Source organism: Durio zibethinus, chromosome 13, assembly GCF_047325235.1.
Source record: "Durio zibethinus cultivar Kanyao isolate XHJ-2024 chromosome 13, ASM4732523v1, whole genome shotgun sequence".
In the NCBI taxonomy this organism is placed as follows: Eukaryota; Viridiplantae; Streptophyta; class Magnoliopsida; order Malvales; family Malvaceae; genus Durio; species Durio zibethinus.
This window is the reverse complement of record NC_143174.1, coordinates 23,117,872-23,135,644: the sequence shown is the minus strand read 5'-3', so window position 1 is coordinate 23,135,644 and position 17,773 is coordinate 23,117,872. Positions and strand designations below refer to the sequence as shown.

General features: G+C 35.3%; 2 protein-coding genes across 10 annotated transcripts; one reads left to right on the top strand and one right to left on the bottom strand.

Moving 5' to 3' along the window:
• Nucleotides 1-265: 265 nt before the first annotated feature.
• Nucleotides 266-9,005, bottom strand: VPS15 (protein kinase family protein / WD-40 repeat family protein). 3 transcript variants are annotated; one of them, XM_022899218.2, is made up of 11 exons: nucleotides 8,602-9,005; nucleotides 8,277-8,399; nucleotides 8,126-8,171; nucleotides 7,884-8,044; nucleotides 6,767-6,846; nucleotides 6,118-6,223; nucleotides 5,709-5,885; nucleotides 2,453-5,623; nucleotides 1,779-2,026; nucleotides 1,596-1,695; nucleotides 266-770 (listed from the first exon to the last, which is right to left on the bottom strand). In XM_022899218.2, the coding sequence occupies exons 1-11, from the start codon at nucleotides 8,872-8,874 to the stop codon at nucleotides 594-596; spliced, it is 4,662 nt and encodes a 1,553-aa protein (XP_022754953.1). In that variant the 5' UTR covers nucleotides 8,875-9,005; the 3' UTR covers nucleotides 266-593. The 3 variants fall into 3 exon arrangements, 2 of the variants coding, with proteins under 2 accessions (XP_022754953.1, XP_089598249.1); XR_002691721.2 differs by having other exon boundaries at nucleotides 634-770; nucleotides 1,864-2,026; XM_089742123.1 differs by lacking the exon at nucleotides 7,884-8,044 and having other exon boundaries at nucleotides 379-770; nucleotides 8,602-8,930.
• Nucleotides 9,006-10,335: 1,330 nt separating this feature from the next.
• Nucleotides 10,336-17,335, top strand: LOC111303153 (arginine--tRNA ligase, chloroplastic/mitochondrial-like). 7 transcript variants are annotated; one of them, XM_022899209.2, is made up of 19 exons: nucleotides 10,358-10,619; nucleotides 11,436-11,668; nucleotides 12,118-12,188; nucleotides 12,306-12,445; nucleotides 12,612-12,687; nucleotides 12,777-12,878; nucleotides 13,013-13,228; nucleotides 13,508-13,588; nucleotides 13,678-13,761; nucleotides 13,876-13,980; nucleotides 14,429-14,607; nucleotides 14,996-15,080; nucleotides 15,284-15,470; nucleotides 15,618-15,687; nucleotides 15,803-15,872; nucleotides 16,076-16,165; nucleotides 16,500-16,568; nucleotides 16,645-16,749; nucleotides 17,030-17,335. In XM_022899209.2, the coding sequence occupies exons 2-19, from the start codon at nucleotides 11,572-11,574 to the stop codon at nucleotides 17,138-17,140; spliced, it is 1,938 nt and encodes a 645-aa protein (XP_022754944.2). In that variant the 5' UTR covers nucleotides 10,358-10,619; nucleotides 11,436-11,571; the 3' UTR covers nucleotides 17,141-17,335. The 7 variants fall into 7 exon arrangements, with proteins under 7 accessions (XP_022754949.1, XP_022754944.2, XP_089598247.1 ...); XM_022899214.2 differs by lacking the exon at nucleotides 11,436-11,668 and having other exon boundaries at nucleotides 10,336-10,619; XM_089742121.1 differs by lacking the exon at nucleotides 11,436-11,668 and having other exon boundaries at nucleotides 10,363-10,619; nucleotides 12,114-12,188.
• The last annotated feature ends 438 nt before the right edge of the window (nucleotides 17,336-17,773 follow it).

The following is a 17,773-nucleotide window of genomic DNA, read 5'->3' as shown; positions in this document are numbered from 1 at the left end:
TCCATTCTCTTTCATGCTTTCTTTTCCAATTTCATCTCTTTCAGCCATCTCCAAATCTCAACAACCTCATTTCTGTCTAAGCTCCTTTATAGACAGAAGCAGGTGTGATGGCAAAAATAAAAGAAAACTATGGCAAAAGAATGTGATGCCTGATTATGGAAGAAATCTCACCGTTTGCCACCCAAATACTGTCTAATTCAATATATCAAGAGAACATTACTTTTACAAACTAAAAAAAAAACTAATGAATAAGAACAGCTACATGGGACATCAAAAGGTTGCAAGATTTGATAGCAACGACTAACTTTGCACATAGATGCAAGAATATGTATGGCACAACAAGTTTTTCCCTTTTAAACAAGAATACAACCTAGGGGATTCTATTTTTCTTGATAAATAGGGCATTATATTAATAATGAAAAATCCTGTATAAACCTACATGCTTACAAACTGTACAAAACTACAGATCAAAGAAGTGGTTAGACTGCAGAATTTAGGATCTGAATTTGAATATATATATATATATATATTATGTACAATTTCACTACTGTTGGAATTAATATGTACGTTAAAGCACTAAACTTTTAGGTTATTCACTTCCAAACCTTAATAGCCCCATCTCTACTGCTTGATAACAAGAGTCTCTGGTTCAACTTCACAGAAGCCAAAGAGAGGATAGAATCGTGGTGGCATCCAGCAGAATCAGTGGCAGCAGCAGCAAAAACTGCTTTTGCAGTCAGCTTTGTTGTTAGAGGTCGTCTCTTAGTCTCCTGTTTGCAAGAAAAATGACAACAGTTTCAATATTATAAATTCTAAAGAGTGGGGAGACCCCAAATCAATAACTTTTTAGGAAAAAGAAAAATAGCGGTAAACACTTCCACAAGGCACATTTGCTTTATAATGAAAAGGGAGTTGAGGGAATTGCACAAAAAAACATGATAGAAGATGAGAAAGATGATTAAAAAATGGCATGGACCCTAGCTAACCCAGTTTTCATTAACAATTAACAACTTAACTCCCCAAGCGCTTGCAGCTTAAATAACTAGTTAATAAATGCAAAATCTGTCAGAATATGAACATTTAAGAACAAGGAAGGTAATAAGAGAACACATATGCAAAGCAGGAAATTAAAGTTTCCAGGATATGTCAAAAGGATATCCACAATCACCCAATAGGCTATAGTTCCAAAAAGGGAATGTTTATATCTAAAATCAAAGCTCTGGATAAGAAATGCTTTGATTTGCATAATTGAAAAAACTGTGATATGAAAAAATCAGAAAGGATGATTGTCTAAAACATATAATTAACTCTTGAAAGAACTCAATAAAAAAATTGTTGGCCCCCTTCAAGCATAAATCAAGCTTACTGAATTTGTTTGGTTGGGGGGGGGGGGGGGGGGGGGGTTTACATTGACATCTTCGATCAGTAAGATCCATTCCATACTCCTTACTACCGGTTGTCACGATATTGAATGGGATAGATACATGGAATGGAAAACTATTATCAATAGAAGATGAACACCCAACCATCCACTAAAAATCTGAAAGGTAAAACACCACAATGAAGTTACAAGTAAACCTATCATTCAAAGATACCTGTACAATTTGTGCACCAAAACTCGATCTTGTTTCATAGAAATCATCATTTCCTACTCCCTTAAAATTTGGGCCACAGATACAGTAACTTCGATCAGGGCTGCAATGAAAACAATGTAAATGAAGCATAAAATTTCTATAAGATTGATGAACAGGGTAAAAAAAGAAGAATTCGACTAAAACCTGCAATGGTCCCAGCGGCGAATCCTTAAGTCAGTGCCCCCAGTCAACAGATCACCACCAGGTAAAGGAAGTAATGAACGCATACCCGGATGACGAGCAGGTGGTTCATTCAGTTCATCCACTCGATACTTTGGATTTGCATTTCTCCTCATATCAGATTTAGAGCTTGTTTTAGTTGAAGGCCTTGCCAAGGCCCATGGTAAATCAGACATCTCTGCATCACTGTCATAATTTGCAGCTCTAAATACCTGGAGATAGAAGTTGCAAAAGAAAAAACTCAATCACAATAGATGATCAGACAGAACAGAACCAGTTCTCATTCTAGAGAGCCAAATCTAGGCTTTTCAATATCCCTTCAAGTAAGTTTCTTCCCTTATACATAATCTCTAAAGAATTGACTACACTTCTCCCATTCTCTCCCCTAATCCAATTTGGAAGGACCAGTTGATTATTTTTATTATGGATAGAAAATGACAGTCATATTGTTTTTGCCTCTCACTTTTCTATCTTACCAAGCTTGCTAAAAGTCATTTTTCTTTCCTCTTTACCACCAAACACTTTTCATCCTCCAAATGTTTTCTCCTACCAAGCACAGTCTTAATATTCCAAATCATTTATTGCTATTATACATACATTTAGACATAGTAATTAATAGAAGCAATATGCCTGTGTACCTGGTGACAGCTCCCATTCTCTGCATTCCAAAGTGAGACTTCATTGCAGCCAGCAGCAACATAAATAAGAGGCCTAGCAGTGGTAGAAACTGAGACACTAGAAGGAGGAACAAAAAGACACATCTTTTCTACAGGGCATACAAGAGAATACTGCCATGAGTTCACAGGAATAAGGAACCTCAAATCCCAAAGGGTAAGCACACCCCTAGAAGACCCTGAAACAAACCAATTCCCACAAGGGCCTGCTACCAGACAAGAGATATAGCCTTCCTCTGGAATTGCTTTTAATGTCCATGCATTTGAACTTGATCTTGTATCCCAGAGATGAATCCCACAATTTTGGGTGCTGTACATAAACATCTGACTACCATAGTTATCTACGGGGTAGTTCAAAAGGGTAAGTATTGCACCTTCCTTCACATCCTTCTTTTTTATATCAGCTATACCTGAGTACTTTTCAACAACATTTCCAAGACCTCTAGAGATGTGATCAACAGAAAACATATGTATTGTCCCATCACATGCTCCAACAACAACTTGAGCAGAATTTCGAAGCATTGCAGTGCAAAGTGCTTGGCTTCCCTCCAAGTGATAAGTCAGTCTTGACCTAAATGATATATCCTTCTCCAACTTTCTTGAATCCCACACCTTGACAGTGGAATCATCAGATGCACTCACAAAAAAGCTGTGATCATTTGAAATAGCAATATCATTGACAGCAGATCGGTGCTCCTGCAGGTGTGCAACCAACACCCCACGAGGTCTCCAGCCTGAGTCTGAAATTGATGAAGACCGAGCAAAGGAGGGTAGTCCTGTAAGATCAGTTGAAGCAGAAGCATCTTCAATAGAAACAGAACTTCCTTTCATTGTACCAGATAATCCCATATCTTGAAATTTACTATTAACATAGGTTGTTTGATCATTTTCCCGACTTTCTGGTTCATGTACAACCCTGTAGAACTGTTTAGAACCACCAGTGATACTGAAGGAGCCTGAAACAAGCTTAGGCGCTGGAACTGAACTAGCCATGCTAAATGATTTACTAACTGGATCCATCCAAGGCATGGAAGATGAACCAATTCCTAAGGAGTTTACTTGCAAAAGAGTATCAGAAGCTGCTGGAGGAGCTGCCATTGCTCGCTTGTCCATGCTAAAAGAGTACAAAGGTATACCATCTGACGATTTATCACACATGAAACTGTTGACACCATTGAGCTGTGGAGATGTTAAACCTGAAAACTGTAGCTTCTCTGAGCATAGTGGATCACGCATATCAATTATGCTAGAAGCATTGCGTGTATGGCCCGCCAAAGCTCTCAACTTGGAATCATCATCATCAAATTCCATTAGCCCAGATTGTTGCAATGCATTATCAATAGGTCTATGACCCCCTGTAGACTGTTCTTTGTCAGGCCAGTACTTCAATGAGTCTATTTCCCCAGTACCTCTCTTGAGCAAATCAGCAATTTCCCATTGTTTAGATTGTGCTGATGAATTGTACCATATTTTTCTTTGTCTCTCCAACATGTCTGAACTCCTAGCATTTTCTAGGACTTCATAAAACACTTGCCTTGAGACTGGAGGTTTTAAACATGAAAGAAGAGCCTTTTCAGAGGCCAGAGATGCAGGTTGCCGACGTAGGAAAGGCCGTATAACTGGAGCAAGGAAAACAAAAGAATCTACTGCACCCAAGCACTCACTGCTAGATGCAAGGAAAGTGACAACTGACCTCCTTACCCATTGACTAGGAAAACCTAGCAATGGAAAGACACGCTCTATCATTTCGAGCAATATTCTTTTCCGCAAGAAACCACTTTTGCACAGAACGGCCAAACAATCCAGTGCATTGACAATAACAGCCTCTATTGCATCACCTAAAGCCTGCTCAATGTAAGGTAAAAGATATTCCTCCACACTTCTTTGGCCCACAAAGAAGCAAACATACACAATTTGCCCGTAGAATACTGCCCTAAGTTGCTCATCTCTATCATTCAAAAAAGCAGGGAGTATGGGCAACAAAAAGTCATTGCTCTGTCTCTGGCCAAAAAAGCAGCATAAGTTGCCAACGTCCTGAAGAAGAGCTCTCCTAATGTTTGGAGTTTGCTTTGGACCCATTACAAGTTCCTGAACTACCTCAGCAATGGACTTCCTCAGTTGGCACAGCTGTGCATCACTATTTAACCTCTGGAGGTGCCCAGATGACTCACTAGATGATGCTAATGACTTAGGTGACAAATTCAATTCATTAAGAACCCCAGCCTCACTTAGCCTTATTGAATGAATCAAGAATCCATAAGCTGTTAGAGCCAGCTTAGCTATAGTACTAGCATAACAGATTCTCACACTTTCCTCTGGGTCATCAGGAAGCATGGAAAGCATCGGAAGAATATACTCTGGAAAAATTTTTGCATCACTTGGAGGAAAATCTCGGACTAAGGGCAGAATGTCACACAAAGTCTCAAGGGCAGCGCAACGCACAATGGCCGCTGGGTCAGAAAGCATTGCAATTACATATGGAAGCACTCGCTGCAAGCGATCTTCGTCATCAATGTATAATGAAGAAGTCTTGAGTAAAAGTATGGCCCCTCTCCTTAAATGAGGCAACTTAACGTTACGTATGCAGGAACAAAGCAGAGAGGCAATTAAAACCATCCCTTCACATTTCATACTGTCTTCGGGTAATGCCAAAAAAGGCGTTCCAAAGGTGTCTGATTGACTATCATACTCAGACATCAATGAGTTCAAATCATCCATTGTAATCTTTTTTAAAAAAGGGTGATCATTTTTCCTAAACGAATCAGAGATATTTTGAAGAAAAAGGGCAGGAGATTGCATGCTGTGCTGTTTAAAATCTTGGGAAAGTGCAGATTTGGGTGCATCCCCGGTCATTGACTTCTCATGAAGGTAATGATTGCTTGGTTCTACATCCCCAAGTAGAGAATCAATGTTGCCAGGAAGCTTGAATTGATCCCTAACAGAACCATTCTCTATCTTTTCTCTTTTTGTCAACAAGTGTGTTGTGGAACTTAAGTTCTGTTTTGCAACAATCTCTTGTGACTGCTTCCCATTTGAGGTGTGTGACTTGCCAAGACCTCTTTCCATCTTATCACTTGACCTCTTGCACCTCATCTGCTTCAGTATCTCAGGGAAAACACTCTGGCACATTGCAATCTACAATAGAAATTACAGAGCAGGGATCAACATATTAGATGCAAGAAGGATTAAGTTCCATGTTCTTAGTTAGAAATATGTGTACCCTCATATCAGAATGAAGAGGATTCCAGCAACAATAAAAATTGTGCAGAAATGGTGAGAAGTAGCTAGGAAATACAACAGCTGCATAATTCTGTAGATAACTTTCAGCAGAGAAGCGAGACTCCGGTTCAAGCTGGATCATATGAAGTATCATCTTGCGTATCCCAATATCTGGGATCTGCACATCCAATGCAAATTATTAACGATAATTAAGTATGAATAGAAGTTAAGAAGATGAAAGCAAGGGACTAAATTCTCTAGGACTAGCAAGAATGTGCACTGATAGCAGTCTTTCGTGCAGGCAAGTAATTAGCAGCAAGATCACGTAAAAACCAATATGAAGAAGGAAAAATTAGTGGGAACGGCATAGCAAGTGCATCATACACAAGGGTAGGAAAAGAAATTAGCACCTTTTCAAGATGTTGACTAGGATCATATTGCCCTCTGCGGTATGCGAGAAGCTGAGAAAGTTCAAACAGCGGCTGGCCCTCAAGGAAAAGCTCCGCAATGACACATCTAAATAGTAGCATAGTAAGTGCATATTATTACATTGTGAGACAAAAACAATATGGAATTTAAATTTTGTTAAAACAATAAGATTGGAACCACTATTTCCACATGTAAGACCAAAATATATCAATAGGACTCAGAAACATAAAAATAACAAAAGTTCACAACAACAAGCCAATCTGCTATTATTGCCTCACGAGGAAGTATTATCGTTACACCAGAGGACTGATTACTCATCAAGTAATACCATTCAAAACATTCTGAAGAAGTTCAATCGTATCAGTTGGTTTGTTTCAGTTAATGTCTTTAAAAGGCATAGTGCATATTGGCATATCAAGATACTATGTACACTAGTTTACCATGTAGCAATATCTCACCAATCACTGCCTCAAAAATATGCACTTTTAAAATGAAACTTGATTTTCAACAACATGTTTCTAGTAACATATGATTTCAGATAAGAGAGACAAGAATCTCTTTGGAAAACAATAATTTTATAAGCTATTGTAGTTTCAAAAAAAGAGAAGCTAATAACTGAGAAAAGCTCACCCAATAGCAAATATGTCCATAGATGGCTTCAAAGGTGCATCTTGTGCAACTTGCATTTCACCTCCATGCTCATAAAATCTCTGTATAGCAATGGGGAAAAAACCAGCGGTATTACAACAAAGAATGCATAATATTTACATTTAGAGGAATTTATTGACAACGAAGAAAAATAAAGGCACATGCGTATGGAATCAAAATGACATTCGTTCAAGTGTTGCGCTTAAATTTCATGTGATATGTTTTATATGTAGGAGAACAACAATCTAACTAATATATTATAACTGAACAAATAACAAATTTTACAAAATACCAAACCTCTAAAACATGATGTCCAAAACCAGATGCTTCAGCATATAATTCACATGTAGCAATTATCATACATGCTCAACTCATTTATCTTCAGCTAGACAAGCATATCCTAATAGAACCAAGTTCGGTAGGACCAATCCAGTCTACCAATTATCATACGAAACTTTTAACTGATAAACAAATGCTGTCAATGGGAAAGACGAAAAGCAGAAAATGTTTCTTTTATGAGAGATGACATATACCTTTTCCTGAATCAAATTAACAACCACATAAATGAGCAAAAGGATTGATGTAATCCTTTTGCTCCACTCCCTATTAGGGCAGATCCATTAAAGCATAAATGGAAAAAGAATTAAATCACCAACTTCCCACCAGCAAATAGCAGCCCTTATCAAACAAACCTTCTTAGTACATGTAGGTGTAAAAACCAAAAATAGACGAAGCCAATAAACTGCCAGAGTTATTTACAGTGGAGTATTAAGAGATTTCACAATCCATATAGCTATTTTGGCATCAAAGAATTCATCCAAACTTGGTTCTTTATGACTTGTTAAAATTTTGGAAGATCAGTTTAAAGTTCAAAATAGTTCCACTTCTAAAGGAATCTAGGCCCAATTGCTGATCAAAAGTGAAATATTTAAATATGAGAACATGTATGGCATTAGTTCAAATGGCAGTTCATCCTTGTATGATGCATCCTAAACATTGGACCTTAGTTAAGGTTCAATAAAAAATTTATCAGAGGAAACAGACAAGACAATGCACGGTTCAAAATACAACAAAAAAATAAGTGAAATTTTGAACCAACCTCCGGTGCAAGATAACATAGCCTTCTTCCTCCAGTGTCAAAGAAGAAGGAGAAATCTGATGGGTCATCATAAGGAATATATGTGGGCTTGAATGATGCAAAATCAGCAAGATAAAGCCAGTTCCATGAGGTAACCAACACATTCTCACACTTAATATCACCTAAAAATATATTCAAACAACATATACTTATGAAATCAGGAGATAAAACTAATAAATTCCCTCATAACTAACTGTACTGACCGTGGCATATCCCCTTATCATGGCATTGCTTTGCCGCAAGAAGTAACTGCAGCACCACCAAAATCCAAATTTTAAATTAAAAAAAAAAAAGGAATTATACTCTTCAATGTCCAGGATAGAAAAAAAGCAAAAAGGAAGGATGAAGACGAACCTGAAACGCCAACCATTTTTTTTCAACGAGACTCAGAAAAGGCCGAGTACTCAATCGATCATGTAAATTATTGAAAAAATATTGCCTTAATAAATATGCGGCTTTATCTGTTTCTTGCCAAAACTGCAGGAAAACAAACAATTCCAATCAGAGATGCGCCTAAAATTAATTTTAAAATTCTCAATTAGTTAATCTCAAACTCAAAAACCTAAAACAATTCGAATTAGCGCTATCAAGCTTGGGTCTAAGTTAAAATTCAAAATCAAACACTGATAATCCAGAATTGAAAAAAAAAAGAAAAAAGAATTAAAGGAGAATCGGTGACCTGGAAGGGCCAGACGTGGGGATGGTCAAGTGATCGAAAGGTTTCTTTGATGTGAGCGAGTCGGCGCTCGTACTCACGGAGATCGATGGAGTCGCCACGCTTGAAGTAGACCTTGACAAGGACGAGACCTTCGTCGTGCTTACACTGGATCGACTTGAAGAATCGGCCTCGACCGAGCACCTCCTTCAGCACCAGATTATAGGAAGACGGCAGGTCGTGCAGGTAATACTCCGTCGCCGAGACCTGCGTCGTTCGCGCGATCTTGTTCCCCATTGAGCATTTGAGTTTTTGCGTAGATGTTGCAAAATTTTCTACCGGGACATCGTCTCAAAGAGAAATAACGAGAATGGGCTCTTGGACAGGATTTTCTTTTTTTTTTTTTTAATTAAAAAAAAATGGGTTTTCTTCTACCGTTTTGCCTTGGTTTCGTGCTTTGAGGACAACGTGGCGTGAAAAGATGGGTAGTCCTTCTTGGGCCCACTAAAGCATTAACGGATCCAGCGATTGTTGATAGCAGATCTACGTTTGGTTCCACATATGCGTTGCTTATGTGTTCACAATTTAATCCCGTCGAATTTCGATCAAATTCAATTTTATAGGGTTAATTTTTTTTTAATTAAATTTCAAGTTTACTCGAATTAAGTTTTAAATTTAGGTTGAATTTTAGATAATTTATTTTGATCTGATCTAGGTTATATATAAAAAAAATTTATTTTATTTTATATTTATATTTTAAAAAATAATATTTTATTAAATTCAAATGTAATTAATTATAATTTTATTTAAAATAAAATCAAAATCAAATATAAAATTATCAAATTAAATCAAATTTATATATTAAAAATATAAAATCAGATTAATTTCAAGACAAATAAAAATAAATTCCATCTCATCTCGATCCATTATCTTCTCTAATTATTTCACAATAAAAATTTCTTCACAATTACTTACTACAAAATTAAAAACTTTAAATAATTCATTGAAAGGGATTATATTTTACTCCAAGGTCCAAATTCGTGTGCAACATTTTTATTTCTTTTTCTTTTTCAATATTTTTATGAAAAATAAATCAAATATTTCTTGTACAATATTTTATCTTCTTTTCTTTTCCGATCTTTAAGAAAAATAAATCAAATGTTTATGAATTTTTTTACATCTTTTTTTAAGTTTGTTTGATTTGCCGTAAAATAAAATAGGACTATAAATTAAAATTTATCTCAAAATATTATCGGTATGTCTCTTTTTCTGTCGACTTTTAAGATTTGTTTTTTAATATTATTATTATTAAACATTATATTAGTCCAAATTTAAATATCTTATTAAAACACATTTTAATAAATATATATTGGACATTTTCGATATTATAACGACTGCGTAAGACATCATCTGTTGTCTTAAAAAGATCCTTTCCTTGTAACTGAGACTAGATTGTGATAAACAAAGGAAAAAAAAAAAAGAACTTTAAAATACGGTGCGTCTTACTTATGCCTTTTTGAAATTGAAATACATTAAGCTTTGAACATTAAACACTATAAACCATTATATTTATAAATATTTTTATATTAAATAAAAAATGTAAAATAATAGACCAAAATAATTTATTTTAAAATCTTTTTTAAAGTCATTTTTCATATTTTTTAATATTTTAAAAGTTTAAAATAATTTGTTCAACAAAATTTATTTTTTATTAACAAAAAAATAAAACTTAACGTGCAAAAATTATTTTTTATTTTCATCGAAGGACAATTTTCTAAACATTACAAGCAACTATCAATCTATCACTCCCAAACTCTCTCAAACAAACCCACAATCCCTCCCAAATCTTAACCCTTTCTCCATTATCAGTCACCATTGAAACCCACAAATCTCCCTCATTCATTGCAAATCCAATCTTTACTTTTCCTTTTTTTTTTTTTTCTTATTTATGCTTCTTCCTTTTTCTTTTCTGGTATATTCTTTTATGCTTCGTTGGTAAGAAACTTTGGCCCCAGCAGCAGGTTCTGATTCTCCAGCATCAGGTTCTGATTCTTCGAAGTTTTCATTTTTCAGATTCTGCAATTTTTTATTTTTTGTTTCCTTAATTTTAAATCTTTAAAAGAAAGAAAAGCAAAAAAAAAAAGAAAAACAGAGAAAGAATAAAAAACAAGCACAAAATAGAAAATCACAAACATGCCTTTATCCTCTGACCTGAAGTAAACCAGAATGGTGTCGGCAACTGATAATTGTATGATAAAATTGTTGAGTTTTGGATCAACGGTTGAGCAAATGGCTGGAAAGTTTAGTGATAAAGGAGTTTTGGATACTATCGTTTTCCTTTTTTTTTTTTATGATTTTAATTTTTGATGGATTTTTGTTAAGATAGAAAAAATGGTTGAATAATGTCACAATTTTGAAGATTAATCAATAACAATGTTTTAAAATTCAAACAACAAAAAATCTTTTTTTCTTATCCAAACAATAAAAAATTTTAATTTTTGAAAAAAATCTTTAAAAATTTTTAAAAATAAAAAACATTATCTCATATAATATTAACAACTTTAATTTAGAGAATTCAACATCAGCCGTACTGTAAGAATATAATTTTTAAACATACTATATAGTAATATTATTTTGCATAGGAGAATCATTAATTTTTCTATCCATATTATAATAAAAAAGGTCAACTTCATGTCTATGGTTTTTCACATTGCTGGTATTTTTATTTTTATGAACCAAAAATATCAAAATGCTTGAAAATCACTTCTATTTTTTAATTTACCTTTTCTTTTTTTAATCTCAATTTCAATAAGTTCTAATTTTTTCTGGTGGTCCATGGTGGGTCTCCCTGTAAATAGGTGACGTGACACGATTTAATTGGCCAAACTTAACGACCCTAGAGGGAAAAATATCGTAAAAAATAAACAGAACAAGAGAGAAAAAGAAAGAGGGAAGGAAGCAATAGGGTTTTGGGGTGATATAAGTTAAAAAGCTATGCTGGCATCCATAACGCTTTTGGTACCGCCGGCATCTCCTTCCCCGTTTCTTTCCTTCAGTCGCTTCTCTCCGTCCATCTCCGCCTCCGTCTCTGGTCAGCCCTCCTTCAATCTTCTCTTTTTCTCTTTCACTGTACTTGTTTAAAGCCGATTTACTTCTTTCAACTTTCTTCCGAGCTCGTCTACTTCTTCTCACGTTCCATGCACAATTTTCTTTACTATTTTTGGAGTTCCTCTCTTTTTGGTGAGATTTCTGTTTTAAGATGGAAGCTTCAATTTCACGTTTTGTTTTTTCATGCTTTGAAAATAAAATCAATTGATAGATGATAGCTGCAAAGGTAAATAAGTATATCTTTTCTGCTTTTCTTTTTGTCGTAATTTTTCTTTGTAAAAAAGAAAGCCTAAATGTGATTTCACTTTATTACATTTTAAAAAAAATTCATATTACGTGGCTGTTTATTTTAATTTATTAGTATTTTCTTCAATTCAAAATTTATTATGCATTCTTAATAATTTTATTTTGATAATCCAAAAAATTAGACAGATTTAGTGAGGGTGACATCTAGAAGACTTGCTTGGGCAACCAAGACAGAGTCAATAGCGACCATGGCAACTGTAAGTTCCTTCAACTGAAAAATTCATGCATGAATTTTATTATTAATACGTTTTAACTGTATTTTGCTAGAAAAAAAAGGTATACTAATTATTCGGGTTCCGTGGTTCCGTGGTTAGGAAGAGGATGAATGTATGGGCAGTGTGAAGGCACAGTTAGCAAAGCTATTTGAAGTTTCGCTTAAAGTAACTGTTCCTAATGAACCGGATGTAGAACCATTGATAGCTGCCTGCACTGGAAAGTTTGGTGATTACCAATGGTACGGTATAAGTTCATTTAGTGAAAAATAGACCATATGCCTTAAATGGTGTTTTTGTTTTGTAATGAAATGGTAGATTATTGGTTGTTAGAAGTAAGGTTAGCTTCGTTCAACCTTTTTGTATGGACTAATTTTCGATGCCAAATTGGGAATTTCTTTGGTGCAGTAACAATGCCATGGGCCTGTGGTCTAAAATAAAAGGGAAAGGTACTCAATTTCGTGGGCCTCCAGCAGTTGGAGAGGTAAAGGAGCATGTATTTGCTATCATACTTGGAATGAATAGATAATCATTAGTTTGTTCTTTTGACATATCCCTTGTTTCTTTTGTTAGGCAATCAAGAATAATCTCCCAACCTCTGAAATGATAGAATCATGCTCTGTAGCTGGGCCTGGATTTGTAAATGTAGTATTGTCCAAGAGTTGGATGGCTAAGGTGCTTCACATGTTCCTCTATTTTTCTTTGATGTTATCGACTTACTTCCAAGAATAGTTTTCACTTCCTTTTATGCTTGTTGTAGTTATTGTATTAGTCTTATAAGATTGCTTGGCTGCTTTATTGTTTGACAGAGCATTCAAAAGATGCTAAGTGAAGGTATAGATACATGGGCACCAATGCCGCCAGTCAAAAAGGCAGTTGTTGACTTTTCATCCCCAAATATTGCCAAAGAAATGCACGTTGGTCACTTGAGGTCTACAATTATTGGTGACACGCTTGCCCGCATGCTTGAATTTTCAAAAGTTGAAGTTCTTCGGCGAAACCATGTTGGTGACTGGGGGACACAGGTTGGTGTTGTTTCTGAATTGTGCACAGAGGGCATGGATTCTTGTTTGTGCTCAACAAGGGCTTAAGCATTCATCTATTTTAGAGTTTGTATCTGATCTTGGGTTCTGTCCGAGATTGAAATGGGCTGTAGTCTTACATCTCATTGTAGTCTCATTCATTGACTCTTGATTTGGCTTGCTCCTTTTGAAGCCTGCCACTTTTAAAGCAGACATTTATGTATATTTTCAGCATTTCCTCATCGGTAACAATTTTTTATAACTTTCCTATTTGTCTTGCAGTTTGGCATGCTGATTGAGTTCCTCTTTGAAAAGTTTCCAAACTTTGAAGATGCTACTGAAACAGCCATTGGAGATCTGCAGGTGACAAACTACTCTCAAATTCCTTGACTTTGAAGCTTAAGCAGAAATCAAGTGAATGTTGTAATTCTAACTTGAATTGACTTCCTTAGGCATTTTATAAATCATCAAAGCAGAGGTTTGATGCTGATCCTGCTTTTAAGGAGAGAGCACAACAGGCAGTAGTGCGCCTTCAGGTAAAATTTTACCTTGTTTAAGTATTTGTAGTTTTTTTTTTCTCTGAATGCACTTAGATTCATTAATACCTTAATTTCTCTTTGCGTCATTTTCTATTGTTCAACCCATTTCAGGGTGGAGAAGACAAGTATCGTAGGGCATGGGCACAAATATGTGAAATCAGCCGGACTGAATTTCATAAGGTCTATAAACGGCTTGGAGTTCATCTAGAGGAAAAAGTAAGTCCAGTGCCACAAGCTCTATGTATTGGTGATACTTAGGCCAGCTTAGGTAATTTTTCAGTTGCACCTTTATATGAAATTCTCTGTATGACTATGACATTCTTGGATAATTTGGAATCTCTTTATTTATGATTTACTTTTAAGCTTTCTTTATATTTTGGGCCTGTTTTTATAATCGTCTTCAATCTTGTACAAACTGTAATTATACATGTTTATTGCCTTTAACAACTATATAATCACCTGAAATCTTCATAAACATGCAATTATACACAATTACATGATTTTGATGACTTTCTACTGAGATAGTGACAGTGGAGGAATTATATTTTTTTTTTCTGAATACAAGATTTCTATAACCTCATTAAATTTGTGTAAACTAGCAAGTTTTGTTTATAGTGTAAATGATGTTCCAAATTTATATGTTTGACAATTTCCTTATTGACAGGGGGAGAGCTTTTATAATCCATACATTCCTGGGGTTATAGAGGCCTTGACCAATCAAGGATTAGTTGAGGAAAGTCAGGGAGCTCGTGTGATCTTTATTGAAGGCAGTAATATACCTCTTATTGTGGTGAAGAGTGATGGTGGTTTCAACTATGCATCAACTGATATGGCTGCTCTTTGGTAAGTTTTCTTCCTTCAACACAATGTTATGAGCCTCTATTGTTGTTTTGCATTTCTTGCATAATATGTGAAATATGTAGATTTATGTGCAGCCAAGAGTATTGACTGAAATAAGAGTGGCTAAAATTACAAAGTGGCAGCTGGTTTTTGAAAATTCTGGAGTGTGTAAACTTTAGATGATTTATTGCTTATCGTTTTCTTTTCCATGTTAATCTCATGGGGTACTCTGTTAATGTTAGACCAATTTGCTTTGAGGATTTTACTGTTTTACTGATTATGGCATGTGTTTAAAAAATTTTACTGTTTTACTGTGTTGATCTGGAGCATGTTAGTGTAGGGATATGAATTTATCAGCTTTTGCATCAATCTTTTTACTTGCAATTCTTAGGTATCGCCTCAATGAAGAGAAAGCTGAGTGGATTATATATGTTACTGATGTAGGCCAGCAGCAGCATTTTGATATGGTGTTCAAAGTATGTTCTCAAAGCTGTTTCCTGGATTCTGTTGATGAGTAATATTGTAAAAGTCTTTATTAATGAGTGAAAGTTCTCTTGTATTCTATTTACTTAGAGCTAGATTGATGCTTGTGGAATATCACTAATTAAGGATCTTAAAGTGCTGTTCAAACTTTTGACCTTCAGCGATAGGTCTGACACTATTTTGGTTTATTTTTTAGGCTGCCAAACGTGCAGGGTGGCTTCCACATAGTGATAGTTCATATCTCAAAGCTAGCCATGTTGGTTTTGGCCTTGTTCTTGGAGAAGATGGCAAGCGTTTTCGAACCCGTAACACTGAAGTAGTTCGATTAGTTGATCTACTTGATGAAGCCAAGAGTCGAAGTAAAGCAGCACTTATTGAACGTGGTATAATGTTGAACCTTGTCTCCGTTGTTACAAATGTTTGAAAAACTATGTAATGTATATGTTAGTGCACATTCTTGCTGCTGTTAAATTGTAGTCTTTTAACCTTTCAAACTTATATCTGAAATGGCTACCTTATGCATTGATCAGGTAAGGGTGAAGAATGGACTGAGGATGAGATTGAGAGTACTGCTGAGGCAGTTGGTTATGGTGCTGTAAAGTAAGCTATTTATTATTTATTATATAACCTTATTTCTCTTACTGTTATTGTGACGATCTCTTTTGTTCTTGTTCCATGTTGGTATCCTTTAAATATTCTTGAATTCTGATTACAGGTATGCTGACTTGAAGAACAACAGATTGACCAATTACACATTTAATTTTGACCAGATGCTTAACGATAAGGTGCCCCAACAATTTTCTTGCTTTTAGACTGCAGATTTTGTGAAGATAACTTGTTTCGTCATTTTTGTCTCTGATGAACATTTTTATTGCTGAAGGTTTCTTATGGTGTTGTTTGCTGATTGTTCCTACTAATGTCATTATTGTTGCTATTACTATCATCACCTTCAGCATCTGATTCTTGCCTTCTAAAATTTTTGTGGCAGGGCAACACTGCTGTTTATTTGCTGTATGCTCATGCTCGAATCTGTTCAATCATCAGGAGATCTGGAAAAGATGTGGAGGAACTGAAGAATGTAAGTTCCCTCTCAGCCTGAAGCTGTAGCTTCTTGAAACCTTAGTTGCATTTGCACTTGTTATTGTGCATCCAAGCTCTATTGACATGAAAAGATAACAACCGGTTCTTTTGCAGAAAGAATTGAGGCTTTCTGTAGTTTTGTCTCTTTGAATGGCGTGGAATATGTTTTTCAATGTATCTGAATATAGGTGTTTAATTTTGAACTTTCACTTAAAAAGTGGAGGGTAACTATTTTCTATTTATGTGTGCTCTTATAAGGTTAGTAGCAGTACTCTTTTAGCCAGATTCATTGTCTGCAACTTATGCCTTTCGTAACTTTTTGTATTTAACAGAAGGGGACACTAGTATTGGGGCATAAGGATGAGCGTGATTTGGGCCTTCATTTGCTGCAGTTCCCTGAGGTAAATAACTAAGTTCCAATCAATTCCTTGCTTCTAGACCAAGGCTTGGTTTGACACATTTTTATCTCATTGTCAGGTTGTCGAAGAGGCCTGTACCAATTTGTTACCAAATGTTTTGTGTGACTACCTCTATAATTTATCTGAAATCTTCTCAAAATTTTATAGCAACCCCGAGTGCAAGGTATAATCCACGATCTAATTTATAGTTTCTCAGTAAAATAAAGTTGGTAGTTGATTATCACCTGCCTCACAAGATGGCAGAACAAACTAGCTCAGAATATAGCCGTTCTACCATCACATCCTATTTAAAAAATTAAGAATATCATTCACAGGGCCACTTCTTCCAAATACTGTTGTGGCATGTAACTTAGATAGCATGAACAAATGCGTATGCATGTGGATTTTTAGCTGTAGCTAGCCTTTCTTTGTAACTTGTGGTATATTGATAATACATTGGCCAGGTTGTCGGGTCGGATATGGAAACGAGTCGACTACTATTATGTGAAGCAACCGCCGTGGTTATGAGAAAGTGCTTCAATCTCCTGGGAATCACGCCTATTTATAAGATATGATAGTATTTTGTAATCTTACATCCTCTTGAGAAAGTATTTTGTAATCTTACAAAAAAGGCTTATAAATTCATATATCCTCTGTACTTTGACCTTTGACAGTTGTAATCAATTCACACGACTGTCTCGATTGAAGTGGCCTTCGAAGATTTTGAGCTAAAAGAAAAGAAGAAATAAAGGCAAAAATTGTTTTTAGAAGTTGATTTAGTGTTTTTATAAATCCTTTTCACACTATAAAAATGTGATCGAGGTTTGCCTAATGCCTATGAGTTCTCATTTTTCAAAAATGTGTTTTTTATTAATCCAGCGGTTCTCATTTGTCCAATGAAAAAATCTCTTTTTTTTTTTTAATTTGAAAACGTTGGATTATTCTGATTTCTTATCCATGCCGAGTATCAACTGGATACACTACTTGTGTCTGTCATGCCAATTCTTTGTGAAATTATATTATATAATATATAGATAATTCTGACTAATTTCCTATATATCCATGCCAACTCTGAATTTATGTTTTCTGTCCAACTATGGCTGTTCTCAATTTCTAGTCTGAAGATGAATTCCATTCCAGCGACTGAATTTGATTCATTCGAAGCTCAAAATATTTAAAAATCCTGCTTCTAATTGAATGAAAATGCG

Excerpts from the sequence above, each read along its gene's own strand:
- VPS15 (XM_022899218.2), bottom strand. The coding sequence starts at position 8,874 with ATGGGGAACAAGATCGCGCGAACGACGCAGGTCTCGGCGACGGAGTAT. Across the intron at positions 6,847-7,883 it reads TATGTTATCTTGCACCGGAG|AGATTTTATGAGCATGGAGG; the intron begins GTTGGTTCAAAA and ends ATTGCTATACAG. Across the intron at positions 771-1,595 it reads TTGGTGCACAAATTGTACAG|GAGACTAAGAGACGACCTCT; the intron begins GTATCTTTGAAT and ends TCTTGCAAACAG.
- LOC111303153 (XM_022899209.2), top strand. The coding sequence starts at position 11,572 with ATGCTGGCATCCATAACGCTTTTGGTACCGCCGGCATCTCCTTCCCCG. Across the intron at positions 15,081-15,283 it reads ATTTTGATATGGTGTTCAAA|GCTGCCAAACGTGCAGGGTG; the intron begins GTATGTTCTCAA and ends TTTATTTTTTAG. Across the intron at positions 15,471-15,617 it reads AGCAGCACTTATTGAACGTG|GTAAGGGTGAAGAATGGACT; the intron begins GTATAATGTTGA and ends TGCATTGATCAG.